Source organism: Pangasianodon hypophthalmus, chromosome 1 (assembly GCF_027358585.1).
Source record: "Pangasianodon hypophthalmus isolate fPanHyp1 chromosome 1, fPanHyp1.pri, whole genome shotgun sequence".
Taxonomy (NCBI): domain Eukaryota; kingdom Metazoa; phylum Chordata; class Actinopteri; order Siluriformes; family Pangasiidae; genus Pangasianodon; species Pangasianodon hypophthalmus.
In genome coordinates, this window is record NC_069710.1 from 7,645,461 (window position 1) to 7,659,308 (window position 13,848).

The 13,848-nt window shown below is 38.8% G+C and overlaps 1 protein-coding gene across 4 annotated transcripts in view; it reads left to right on the forward strand.

The window, feature by feature from the left end:
* LOC113526703 (piezo-type mechanosensitive ion channel component 2) overlaps nucleotides 1-13,848 on the forward strand; it is a 127,787-nt gene that overhangs the window by 20,602 nt on the left and 93,337 nt on the right. For all 4 annotated transcript variants that reach the window (XM_026913993.3, XM_026913994.3, XM_026913991.3 and 1 more), the window contains exon 3: nucleotides 13,608-13,733. In XM_026913993.3, the coding sequence (XP_026769794.3) occupies nucleotides 13,608-13,733 (126 nt within the window). The remainder of the gene's footprint in view (nucleotides 1-13,607; nucleotides 13,734-13,848) is intronic.

Genomic DNA, 13,848 nt, shown 5'->3' on the forward strand with positions numbered 1-13,848 from the left:
ACTATAAAACAGAGGTGCATTTTGAATTTTTCCACCCAGAAACTTTTTCATTCGAACGTAAGCCACAATTTTAATAGCAGCTACCGAATGTGCATAATCCCGTTGCATAATTCGTTTATATAAAGCTTAGTCAGAGCAGTTGGGTAAATTGGACCTTTGTGGTATGAATTTCATGAGTAATGGATAGCGGTAAATGGAAGGAAGTGATTGTCCAAATTAAGGCATTGTCCATTTATGACATCTGTGTGTTGCTATCGTGAAACCCATAAACCAGGATGTGTTTCTAATTTAATCCTCTGTGGAACCGAGTTGCATTTTCCAGGACTGAGCCAAACCTAATTGCTTGCTGTTTAAACCTCTGAATCTCACAAACTATGAATTCTCTGGGATTGAGAGTTCAGATATGGGATATGCGTATGTCTCATGTGATGGTTGGCATACTGTACACCCAGCGCATTCTGTAAGCGTTTAGAAATAACTAAGACATCAGCTTATAAATCAATACAAGAACTTATAAAACCAAAATATAGCAACCTATAAATGTTGCATTGTACTGTGCACATTACAGGCCCACACAGTGCAGCTGTAGGAGCCAACTTCCAACTTCATTTTAACCCGTGTTAAGGACCAGTCAAGGCTGTTTTAAGAAATGAGACACTTTTCACACCCAGAGTGCACTGAACATACCAGCAACAGGCAGTGAAAGCTCCACTGAGTGATCTGTGTGAGGAGGAGGAGTGTCTGAGCAGGATAGGAATGCAGTTTGTGCGTGTGTGAGTGTGTGTGTGTGCACATGTGTATACGCTTTCCTTTCACCCCAAACACCCCCACACATGTGTCATCAGTTCACTACTTCAACCATTACTTCATCACGTCCGTCGGTTGAACCCCGGGCCACATCAGCACACTGCATGCTGGACTCAGATTGAACCTAGCTTCCTACAGTTAACAATTCTTTGTTTGATTTTCTCAGAGAGTACGAACTTTTTCATGCATGCATGCATGCAATCCTCCTCTAGTATAAGACAGTCGTACTTTAGTGTTGATTTAGTACTTGACACTATTCCCTTTTCTCTTATCTTTAGCTTATCCCATAATTCATACTTAGCTTAATCCTTGTGATTAAATCAGAGATTTTATGCACAAACGTTGGACCACAATTGCTTTATCCATCATACTTTTTCAGTCATTCATCTTATTCAGTAACCGCTTTATCCTGGTCAGGGTCACAGTGACTCCAGAGCCTATCCTGGGAACAATGGGCTGGAATATACCCTGGATGGATGCCAGTTCATTGCAGGGCACCATGCACACACACACATCCACACACTCATTCACACATGGGGGAAAGATAGTGTAGCTAATCCACTTACTGCATGTTTTTGGGAGGAAACTGGAGAACTTGGAGGAAACCCACACAGACATGGGGACAACATGTGAAAAGCCACACAGACAGTACACTGAGATCAGGACCCTGGAGCTGTGAGGGGCAACACCACTTGCCCTTCCTTCATGCTTGCTAAAGTTACCATGATATATAATGAGAGGAACATAATAAACCTTGTTACTGGATGAACAGAAATGACCGGTGGTGTACTTATTTTGTACCATTAGCATCTGGTCATTTAGAGTTTCAGGAAGTCTCTCTTGAGCAGTCTCTCTTCCTCAATATCTCTTCATCAGCACTTACTGACACATTGTTTATGGAGGCAAGCTGCTATAATCAATCAGACATGTCAACAATAGCAGGCTTTTGACAGACTGTAAAAGTAAGCCATCACGTTTTTGAGACTGATGTTCGCTGTTTATTTAACTGACTTAAGAACACCTTAGATGTAGTTGCTGTATATCTTTATGTTCTGCGGCTCCACAGGTACACAGTCCATCGTCTAGGAGATTACATTACTAAGTTCACTTTGGCATTAACTCAAACTGGTCAGTATTCAGTCTGCTGTATGTGTAAGTAGTAAGTATTGCCTGTGCGTCAACTGATTTCAAGTGAACTGAATGTTAAGAGGCGTTAAAAAGTTGTGCGAGCGTCTTGAACGAGAACGGCACAGTTCCTAGACAAGTTCCAAGATTGTGTTTCCAATACACTCATCATGTAAAATAAAAGTGACCCAAACTGTGCGACAGAGACTCACATTATAAGCTTCCTAGGACGATTCCGATTTTTTTTGCTCAGATCCATTTGTCTTAATGACACACATTTGTAATCACAACTGACCCATATCTTTAATTACAAATCTCCTGGACAATTGTTCACTAAGTTCCTTCCAGTTTTGCTTGAATCAGTTCCCCACATATCAAATAAATCACCAATTTCCTCATCCTTCCATTGAATACAGTCAGTGGTGCTGCTGTCCTCCATTGTTGTTTTGCAGTGCTGCTGACGCTGAATGATGACGACGACAGTGATGTGCGCATTACCGTTGGGAAAAAGCCACAGGATTTCCAATCTGACCATTCTCATTCATGGCTCATGGCAACATATCGGATATGTATCTGAATTAGAAAAAAAAATCAGATTTCTGACACATTAAGACAGAAAATTTCATTTGTGTGACATTTCAGCATGTGGCAAAATGACATGTACGATTTAGTAACCATGAATATGGTTGAGGTTTAAGGTGTGTTGTGCTTTATAATTTTTTTGCGTTGTTGTGTAGCTTTTGTTAATCAGCTCTGCACAGTTCTACATTATGAGCTTTGTCACTTGCTGTGAGCGCCTGCTACTAGATACATGAACAAAATACACTGTGGTGATGTTTTTAGTCATTCTGTGAAGCTTGCATTGACCAATCAGCAATGTTTAATAGGGCAAGCTCCTCCACAGTAGCTCCTGGTCTGTGCCTACCCTGGAGCGGGAACTAAAAAAATGGCCATGGTTTCAGGAAATGAAATCAGCTCCTGAGTTTGTGAAAAATCACCTAGGCTCCTGAAAAGGTTTTTACAGTTTGTCTCCTACTCTTGATTGCTAGCTTTGGCCCGATTCCCGGTTGTTCTAGTGAGACCAGAAGAGGTATGGACAGGACCGAGTGACTGACCTGACGCAGCAGAGTCAAAAAGATGTTAAAGGAAAGCAAGCACCATTTTGGCAGTGATTCAGTGAGCTGTGACAGCTTGAGAAATTAAGAAAAAGCAGGAAAAACGAGAGGAGTCAGTGAGAAAAGTGCCTGTGAGAGGTGAAAATGTTTCATTTCGGTATATGCTCCCACATACCACGAAACGTCCTCATATCGTGCACTGCCTCCATCAGGCCTGCAGTGAAACACTCCGTAAAAACTTCTGAGCATTATTATACCTCCTGTATGAGTCAATATCACATAACATTGACGTTTTAAGGAATATTGGCAATGTTGAGGTTAAATCCCAGAAATTCTACACTGCCTCAGCTGGGCCTCTAAACAGCCAAGGGCACCTCAAGGGTGCTGTATAATGACTGATATTTCCTGCTAAACTGGAACTTTGCTGTATTTTGAACATGTGTATATGTATATCTGCAGTAAAGTTGAACTGAATTAATTAGGGGGAAAAAATCCACCCTGAACAAATAATAGCTAACACATGATCTTCAGTGGCATCCAACACTTATTTTATAATGAAATTCTGAAGTTAGTTTTTTCATCAAAAAAAAGTCAGTCTATGTTCATTTTGTTAATGGTTTCCTACATTACCCACAATGCCATTCAACTGCCTAATGATAATGGTGCCAGTCAGATTTAGCCCTTGCTTAATCTCAACCTAAGGAGAGCTCTTTCACCTCCTCATCTGTACAGTTTGCTTAAACGGCTCACCGTCTAGATCGCAAACTAGCTGAGCCAAGTCTCTTCAATAACTAGCAATTGTGTCATACAGCTGCATTGCATTCTGGATCTTTGAGTCCAGCATTTGCAGCAATGTCCGCACTAATTCTACACGCTGTCCCAAAAGTCTCCATACCTAGGGGACTATATACGCCAGTACCATATCTCTTGTGCCTTCATCAGTGGATGTTCATGGACGTCCACTTCTCGGTTCATCCGCAACACTTCCAGTCTTTTCGAATTCGTTAATAAGTTTGGTAGCAGTGTCGTGTGTGATGTGCTTGCCATGTTTCCTGTTAAAGTCCATCACAACCTTGCGACAGCTTCCTGATTCAGCCATGAGAATTATTTCAATACGCTCTTCTTTTGTCAAAGGCATTTTTAAAGGCTATCAGAAAAAATATATATATAAATTAAGTGTAAAAAACTTTGGAAGGCATTTTGCAAAAAGTGTTAATTTCTCCTATGTATGGAGACTTTTGGGACACCCTGTATATTTCTCATTAGTACGACATTAAACACTGGAAAATGCTGAGTAGAAAAAGAAATTCTTGCTCTTTTGTTTTTAGCAGCTAACAGTGAAACCTTGTGGTTATCACTTATGTTTGAGATGTAAATTTTTTGTCCTCCTGTGATGTCTGAGCAGCAGACTACTAACTTCTCACATGAATAGTGAAAATACAGTAGCACCAAACAAATTAGCACCACAATCACTAAACGTATCACAAATATCATCACTCAATCACAAATATTACAGTATAAGCCTATTTAATGTGTTTAAGGGTGGAGTTTTCCTGAATCACTAGTCAAGTCAAATCGAAGAAATTCAGCTTTAATTTCTACATGCTCACTGCATTAAATATTTAAATAATAATGATTATATCTTTAACATTATCGAACACTCTTTCCATCTTTACTAAACATAACCTTATATCATATTTTACGACTCCTAACCCCAATATGTTAACACAGTCCAGGAGACACTTGAACAGCGATCTGCTAGACCTTTTTCCCTCTGGAAGGTGTGGAGCAGTAGATTTATGCTGGTCTATAGACCATAAGTGCCTGTGGCTTTGTCCGGCTTGTGGCGCCTCAGTGCGGGTGTTTGTTTGGTTAAGAGAGCACTAGAGCAGGAAAGGGGAGAGACAGTCTCTGTTGGTGCACCTTGGCCGGCCCTTACGTCATCACCACCAGATGTTGGCTATTAATTATAACGCCAAAACTGCTTCACCTTTCCCGAGGCTAAATTGTTACAAGGTGATGATTTTGATTGAGTGAAAATTACAGAAGATGTGTATTCCTAGTTCAGCTGAAGCCTAACAAGATCCTACTTCAGTGTAGATTTAAGCAAACTGATGTTATATCTATAAAATTTCTATAACAATTCCTGTCATTTCAATTCCTTGGCAATATGTTACTGCTGTACCGGCCATGCTAAATTCATTTAGCCGAACGTTGAAAATCGACCTTAAATATGGTTATCTCAAAAACATTGACCTTTATTTAATGTTTCAGTGATTCAACTTGACATTTAGACTCAGACTTCCAGAAAGCACCTCGTTCTGTAAACACACTCGCATGCCGGTTCTCTCCAAAAACCTGAGGGAAGAAAACAGCAGCTCAAGGCCACAAGGCCATCCTCCGCTCTCGCCTCAAAACAGATGCAATCTGTCCACTTGAGGGAACGCAGGAGACAAGATGGCTTCCTGAGGAAACAGAGCAGAATGGAGAGGTCGTAGGAAAGGGACCTCGACCCTCGTGGATCTCCGTAAGCCAGCTTCACAGCGCTTCCTCAGGAAGACGATGACTCACAGGGCTCAGTGGGGCAACAGGCTCGTTTTTCAGTTCCGTCCTACTGATTTCAATCCAACTTATTCTTTTAGCTCTCAGTTAACCTCAACAAACAACGTTCATGTGATTAAACGCTCTTTAATTTGTTTTCATATTTAGTTTCACAAAAAAAATTGTAAGTTTAAATGTTGAAGATTAAATACTAAAGGAATTCAAGAAGGAATCTTAAGTATCTGCCGATGTGCCTACAGCACGGCAAAATATCCTTTGGAGATATTCAGATTTGGACTCAGGAAAGCACTGGCTCTTTGTTACTGATTCTGTGACTCAGTGTGAGCTTCTCGCTCAGTGTCTCTCTCCCTCCCTCCTACTCGTTCTCACACACACTTCAAGAAAAGCACATATCTCAGCTGTGAGTCACGTCATAAAATGTAATCAAGGGCTGCTTGAGTCGGCTCGTGTCTTTTACTGGCTTCATATGTTATGGTGTTAAGTGCAGATCAGTTACGGTGATTTAAAAATGATTCAGATCCAGATTCAGATACAGAGAGGTTCTGTGGCTGACAGGTGAAATTAAACGCGAAGCAGAACTTAAAATATGGTATCAGATTCATCACATTTATAATAAAGGTGAACTTTGGAAACATTCTTTTTCGACAGTGCATCTCCTGAGTCTCCTATTTTATTTATTTATTTATTTTAAGAAAAAGGGTTGTGCTAGCTTTTCTAAAATAGAAACAGATAAGTTGAAATGGAATCTGGCGGATCTTAAAGATTTAACAGCATAATACATTTAGTGTGTTTTAAAAAGGAAACATTACTGCATTAGTTTAGTGCACTTAATGAGTCTAACTCACGCTGCCTCTCTGCTCCAGGAAATGGTGTAGACATTCTGCTACATTTTACATGGTAAATACCTCAAGGCCCCTTTCTTTCTTTCTTTCTTTCTTCTGCCTGTCTGTCTGTCTGTGTGCATTTCTTTCTGTATGTCTTTCTTTCTGTCTGTCTGTCTGTCTTTCTTTCTTTCTTTCTCTCTTTCTGTCTGTATGTCTTTCTTTCTGTCTGTCTGTCTGTGTGCATGTCTTTCTTTCTTTCTTTCTTTCTTTCTTTCTGCCTGTCTGTCTGTTTGTATTTCTTTCTTTCTTTCTTTCTTTCTTTCTGCCTGTCTGTCTGTCTGTATTTCTTTCTTTCTTTCTTTCTTTCTTTCTTTCTGCCTGTCCGTCTGTCTGTTTGTATTTCTTTCTTTCTTTCTTTCTTTTTACTGCATGTGGTTTGTTGCAGCTTGCACTTATCTTATAAGTTATTAAACTGTCTGCAGTGATTTTGTTTTGAAATTTGTGTGAATAGATGAAATTTAAATATGAAATATCAGTGATTTATCAGTGACTAAAATGCTCTGTATTTTAAAGTCAGTAGATTAGATCCTACACACTTTAGGGTGAAATGACTTTCGTTTCTGCTGTCAGATGGCGTTTGACAGCTCTCGATGTACAAGGAAGAAGGAGTTCATTCATTTCATGTTATGGAGTCTGATTTTGTGGAATTTCTTTTCCGAGTGCACTGAGGCTCCAATAATCTCTGGAATGTCCGTTTTAACTAAGATTAAGGATCAGAAAAAATATATCTGATAAATAGTGGTACACTAAAGTGCAGTGATGCAGCAAGTGAACAACTTCTAATAATTAATTTGAGAAGTTGTATTGCGTCAAAATGAAAAACACTGCACTACACTCTTAGGAAAAAAAAGGTTTCTCAAATATTTTTTATTATTATTAAGTATTATTTTTAAGTTATTACCCTTATTAAGTGAAGGGTTCAAACTGAAAAACCTTCAGGGTTATAGATTAAATTTTTTACTAAGCATGTACACCATATTCCAAATTATTATGCACATGCCATTTTTGTTTGTTTTTCCTAAACAGTCATTAATTAATGATTACAGATTTTTTTTAATCCAATTATATTATAACAATTATATCATAATGTGGATGTTATGACAAGTGAAAGTACTGATAATAACAACAGCTTTATTGAGATTTTGAAAAGAACACAAAATACATTGTGCCAAATAATTATGCAGAATGCAGTCTGAGAACATTCAATGGGTCATAAAGAATTCAGAACAGAAATCTGTTATATTTGTTTTTTTGCAGCATGGGATAGTGCGTTGTCCTGCATTAAAATTATTTTATTTCGGGAGGCACGATTCTTCTTTTTATACCATGGCAGAAAATGGTCGGTTTTCCACATATCTTGCAGAGGTTCTTCCCAAATCATCACTCCGCCACCTCCTTGCTGACGTCGCAGTCTTGTTGGAACAGGGTGGCCATTCACCAACCATCCAGATCTGGACCATCCAGTGTAGCACGGCATTCATCACTGAATAAAACTGTTTGAAAATTAGTCTTCATGTATTTCTGAGACCACAGCAAACGTTTCTTTTTGTGAGTTTTGGTTAAGGGTGGTCGAAATGCAGCTTTATGCACAGCTACCAGCCTCTGGAGGATCCTGCATCGAGAGGTTCTTGGGACGCCAGAGACACCAGCAGCTTCAAATACATGTTTGCGTCTCAACAAAGCAGCCCTTTTTTATAGCTGCCCTTTTAATGCCATTAATTTGTCTGACTGAAACTTTCCTTAATAAGCCTTTATCTGACTGAACTTGCCTGTGCTCTGAATCACTCATAAATCTTTTCACAGTTCGATGATCTCTATTCAGTTTTCACGAAATATCAGTCATGTTCATGCCTTTTGCAAGACGTTGCACTATTTCACACTTTTCATCTTCAGAAAGATCTTTCTTCCTCCCCATATTGCAGAAGAGCTTAATAATGTGGAACAACCTCTTTAAGTAGGTTTCCCTTTAATTAAGATCAACTGGCAAACTAATTACCAAACCTGATTGAGATTGATACCAGCTATCTAAAATGATATGAGAAATAAAACAAACACTTTCTCTGAGAAATAAAACCTAAACGTTTATTTTACTGAAATCCTACTGATATGTCACTTGCATAATAATTTGGAACACGGCGTATGAAGTCATGCGAGTTGAAATCTTAGGACTGCCAGAGAACCACAACAAGGCCTTTAAGAAAGACCCTTTCCTTTTGGATTTAGATTGTGTTCTACTTCACTTGTAAGTCACTGTGGATAAAATGAATCTACAAATTGGCACACGCAGTACAGGAAGGTTAAATGTATTCATATACATCAGTGCTGGACTTCTTTACTTGGGCCCCAGTTGAAATGGTTGCTGTCCAACAATGAATTGATTCAAATCAATTATTTAATTCGTTACATGAAAGCTTCTCCCAGTGGAGCAACATTTTACAGTTCATCTGATTTTGTTTGGCTCTCTACTGTGTTACACGGACAGTACTGAATTTCAGATTAATGATGCCAAGTATGCCAATAATGGTAAAAGCTTATAGAGGCCCTGATAGGATTACCACATGACACTGGACTTCCGCGAAACATCAGTAATGTGTCTTTGTAAAAGCTTTTTTTTCAGTCTCCAAGAACATCCCATATTATGTTCGCATACAGAAGCCAAGTTGCAAAACATGCATCTCTGATTCACATGAGCCAAACTCTCAGCAGGGGGCTTTCTAAATGACCTAAGCAGTTCACTCCTAATTTTGGCAAGACAAAGTCATCAGGGAATGGTGTATAAATACAATTAGACTGATGAAATTTCAACATTCAGGGTGACAATATTACCGCTTTGGCACGCGCAAGGAACTTCATAGAACACGTATTCTGTTGGTTTAATCCAACTTTATAACCTTCCTTATGATCCACACAGACGTATTTAGAAAGTCTAACTGAAGTAGTATTGGAGCACAACACAGAAACTCATTCAATCATCACAGAATGGATGAAGTAGCCCATCAGGGGGAAATGAAATCAGAGCCTGTTGGCCAAATGGCGAGCCGATAGGCATGCACTAACACAACCTCCTTTGTTCTTGCGTGCCGACATCACAAACACATCTGGTCCATATTTGAGCTTCCTGTGCCAGGATCAGCCTCCAGCAGCCCAGGAGTTTATCCCTTGTGGTGTTTTTAAGGACATTTTACTGTTGTATCTCTTAAAGCTCTGCATGGTTCCACACTCCATCAACACATGTGCACAAAAGCAACTATAAAATTGACTAGATTTTTAGTTTTAGCTACACGTATTGATTTAATTCATTTTTCCAAAAATGCCCCTTATACACCTGGTAAAATTCCATATCCTCCCTTGCTACCTACACAGATATCACCTTCCCCTACCAGTACAAATTATAAGCATATAAAAAAAACACAATACATACCTGTATGTAACATTAGCATTAATGTACAAAAGGGTTGAACCTCTTTATTAGCAATAACTGGTGTGAATATTTTTGCTTTAGTCTAAGTGCTGTTGCTTTGTCACCTGGTACGAAAATTTTTTTCATGACTGTAACAAAATGCTATCTTCTGTTTTTAGACAAATAGCATATAGATAACTTTCCCTGGTTCTCTTCTAAACAGTGTATACGCCTGTGTTTTAGATTTAAAGGCATCTGTTAGTAATACAATGGTGTATACTGTATTTTGTAATTTTACATAAAACAAATAGACTAAAATCCATTTTAACAGTCCCCTAGTTGTTAGAGAACTGCTGTAACCCATTCAACCTTCTGTAGTGTTAGTATCTGGTCAGATTAGTTACTAAATATCTACCTTTATGTCTGTTTGTTTTGAATGGTGGTGCAGTAGGTAGCGTTGCTGCCTCATAGCTCCAGAGTCCTCGTTTCGATCCTGAGCTCAGGTCTGTCTGTGTGGAGTTTTGCCTGTTCCCCTCGGGTTCTCTGGTTTCCTCCCACTGTCCAGAAACATGGCAGAAGGTGGATTGGCTACACAAAATTACCCCTAGCTGAGAACAAGTGTGAGAATATGTGTGTGCATGATGCTCTGCGATGGACTGGTGTCCCATCCAGAGTGTATTCCTGCCTCGTGCCCAGTGTTCCCGGGACATACTCCAGATCCGCCGTGGCCCAGCCCAGGATCAGGCATTTACTGAAGCTGAATGAGTGTGTTTTTGTCAGCCACAACACCTATTCAGTCATAATTTTGGAACAGTTTAAGGCTAAGTCGTTGCATGGCTTTGTAACAATTGATTTTCCCTTTTCATTTGCTGTTATGAATAAAACACATTCTAATCAGAGTCAAAGCCAAAGCAAACCATAAAAATGAACAATAAAAATAGCATGGCTTCACGGGGCCCTGTAAAACATTTTCACAACAGTAAAGCATTGTAAAAAGAATGACACCTTGGCAGACGTAGCTTGGCAATGTGCACAGCATCGTTTTAAGGTTTCCACAGTGATTACAGGTAGGTGCTGAAATACAAGGCTGAGTTAAATGTATACGTGATGTATAATATCTCTTTATTTTAAATAGGAAAACAATGTTCAGCTTTAATGAGAATCATAGTAATCATAGCTATAATCCACTTGCCATAATATTCCTCTTGTTTGAACGCCAGAGACACAAAACTTGTTTTGCTGAAACACATAAAAACAGCATGTATGCGTATTAACACAACAGTTATACTGTAAAAATGTGACTCATAGGAATAACAATTCTAAGTCACTGGGACACTTAAATCAGAAGTTTCTTTTTCCCCTAAATAAAGAAGCTGAAATGTTGAAGATGTTATTATATAGACATGAAGTTTTTACTATGTGAGTGTGTTCTGGTTAGTACCACTTTTCTGAAGTACTCTGTACTCTGCTACTGTGGAGGGTTTAGTCGTGAGACTGTTTATGAGCCTTACTCTTAAACGTGATTGTGGATAGGCTGCATGTGACAGCTTGTTGACCCATGGGGTATTACCTGTGGGAGAGGAATGGAAGTGTAGCTTTAGCGTGTGTTTAGAGGAGTGCAGGTCTGCACTGTGTCTGTGGTCTGGCTGTCTCCTTCATCCAGACACACTCCAACGCAAAGCCTTACTTTCAGTCACACTCTATGCAGTGGCCACTTTTTCATTTCAAGTGGCCAGTCATCACTAACAGACGTCATTATTTAAGCGCTGTGCTTTTTAGCCCAAAGGGTGAAAGTGCAAGGATTATCTATTACTTTAACGAATCTCGTGAAATATCCTTGTTTTGAATCCTTTATTTTTACACAGAGATGGTGAAAGTTCTCAAATTCTACTCAAGTGAAAGTGCAAATACTCATATGCATAAAAGTTCTGATAAAAGTTGAAGTACAGCTACAAATTCTTCAAGTAGAAAAGTATAAACTCTTAAACTATGAAAGTCGCAATACAAGACTGCTGAAAAATTGATAAAAGACTCAAATGACACGGTGGTTTGAATCTGTGATGATAAATTAACACCTTTTTCAGCAATGAACCTAGGAATGTGGGAAAACTTTAGCTAAAGCTAAGAACAGCTTTTTTCCTAATCTCTCAGATGTTAGCTAGCATGATAATAACGCTGAGCATAAAAACTAGCTAAATGCTAAACTCTAGCTGTCACGATACAAACTGCCTTGATCGATACAAAGTGTACGTAGCCACAGATAGATTACAGTGAGAGGTGTTTAGTCTCATTCTTCATGTCACATCAGATGAAATTTACATTTGTTAGGAATTTCGATCCACTCCTTGAAGCTGTCTGTTGCTTAAAAGTCAATGTATGACTTTACAAATATATGTTTATAAAGAAACGTACTGATGTAGTGTGTATTTAAGTGTAAAACTTCTTAAAGATGAGTAGATATTTTCTTTTGAAATGTAGTGAGTAAAAGCCAAAAGTATTTGGTGAAAGAAAAACTCAAGTATATTAAGTACTGTAATACAGTAATTGTACTTTGTTGCTTCCTACCTGTTTTAATGTGTGCCACTGCAATACTACTGTATATACTGTATATTTTTATTTAAAAAAACTATGAAATTCTGTAATACGAATTTAGTTTAAGTTTTGTTTTACTGAAAATGCTTATGTGATTCATGAGCTCTAAATTTAATGAAAGGACACTTTTTCATGCCTGTAATGTAATTTTTAGAGCCACTCTAATATTTTAAATCTCATTTTAAACCTCACATAAAGGGTAGGGGAAGTAATTCCAACACACTTCCATCCACACAGGATATCCATATTGTAAATTTTGGGGAAATTACCAAAGTAATATCTCCTGGATTTACTTGTGAACTAGAGAAGTAGTTTGATTATTATGGATATTCTTCTAATATTATATTTTTATATAATCTAGCTCAATTGTTATCATTTAATTGTTTCACTAATAAATTATTACTAACACATTGCAGTGTTTCTCTAAGTGTCTGTGGTTGAGTTTGTGGCTGTGTTTCTGTACTATACTCAGAGTGCCACTATATCAAAATTACTGACTTTTACAGTGACCGTGATAAACAGTCATCAACATCCACCCCCAGCTGTTTCCATCCGTGTGTCCCATCACGTCATATACCAGAGGACAAATCAAGTCCAACTTTTTTTCTCCTGCACGCATGCTGTTTCAGTTGAAGTTTTCTGAAAATGGCACAGCTCTGAGCTCACACTGCGCTCAGCGGTCTTTGCATGACGAACGGTCTACTGGCTGCCAAAAACATCAGTGGTATGTTACTACTGAGAGACAGAGAGAGAGAGAGAGAGAGAGAAAGAGAGAGAGAGAGAGATGTAAAGCAGGGTGTATTACTGCTAACAGTGGTGGATTATGGCAGCTCTTTCACATAACGTGTAGACACAGAGGATCGCAAGTGTACTTTCACCCAGACAACTGGATTTCTGGATTTCCTCTCCATATGAGAGAGAGCCACAATCTGGGCCCAGAGCTTTTCAAATCTTTATACCTCTTTAACAATAATTCATTCAGTAGCACTGCATGAATTTTCTTTAGGAATAAATGTGAGAAAACTTTATATTTAAAACGCCTTTACAGTCACTGATCATCTGGGGACACGATGTGCATCAGTGTCTCACGTTTTCCTAAACACACCTGTGTCTCTCCTCCAGGCCACACAGGACGCTTGCTGAAATCCCTGTGCTTCACCAGTTTGACCTTCTTACTGCTGCACATCATTTATCAGATCACCATCAACAGCCTGCTAGCAGGAGACAACATCGAGCCCAACTTCAACTGTAAGTACTAGCCTAGTCTGTCTCTCAAAAAGATATTGCGGTGTAATAAATGCATTTAAACATGAACTCAGCCGGACTCTGATCACTGGTGCAGGAGACCAAGTGTTAGAAACTC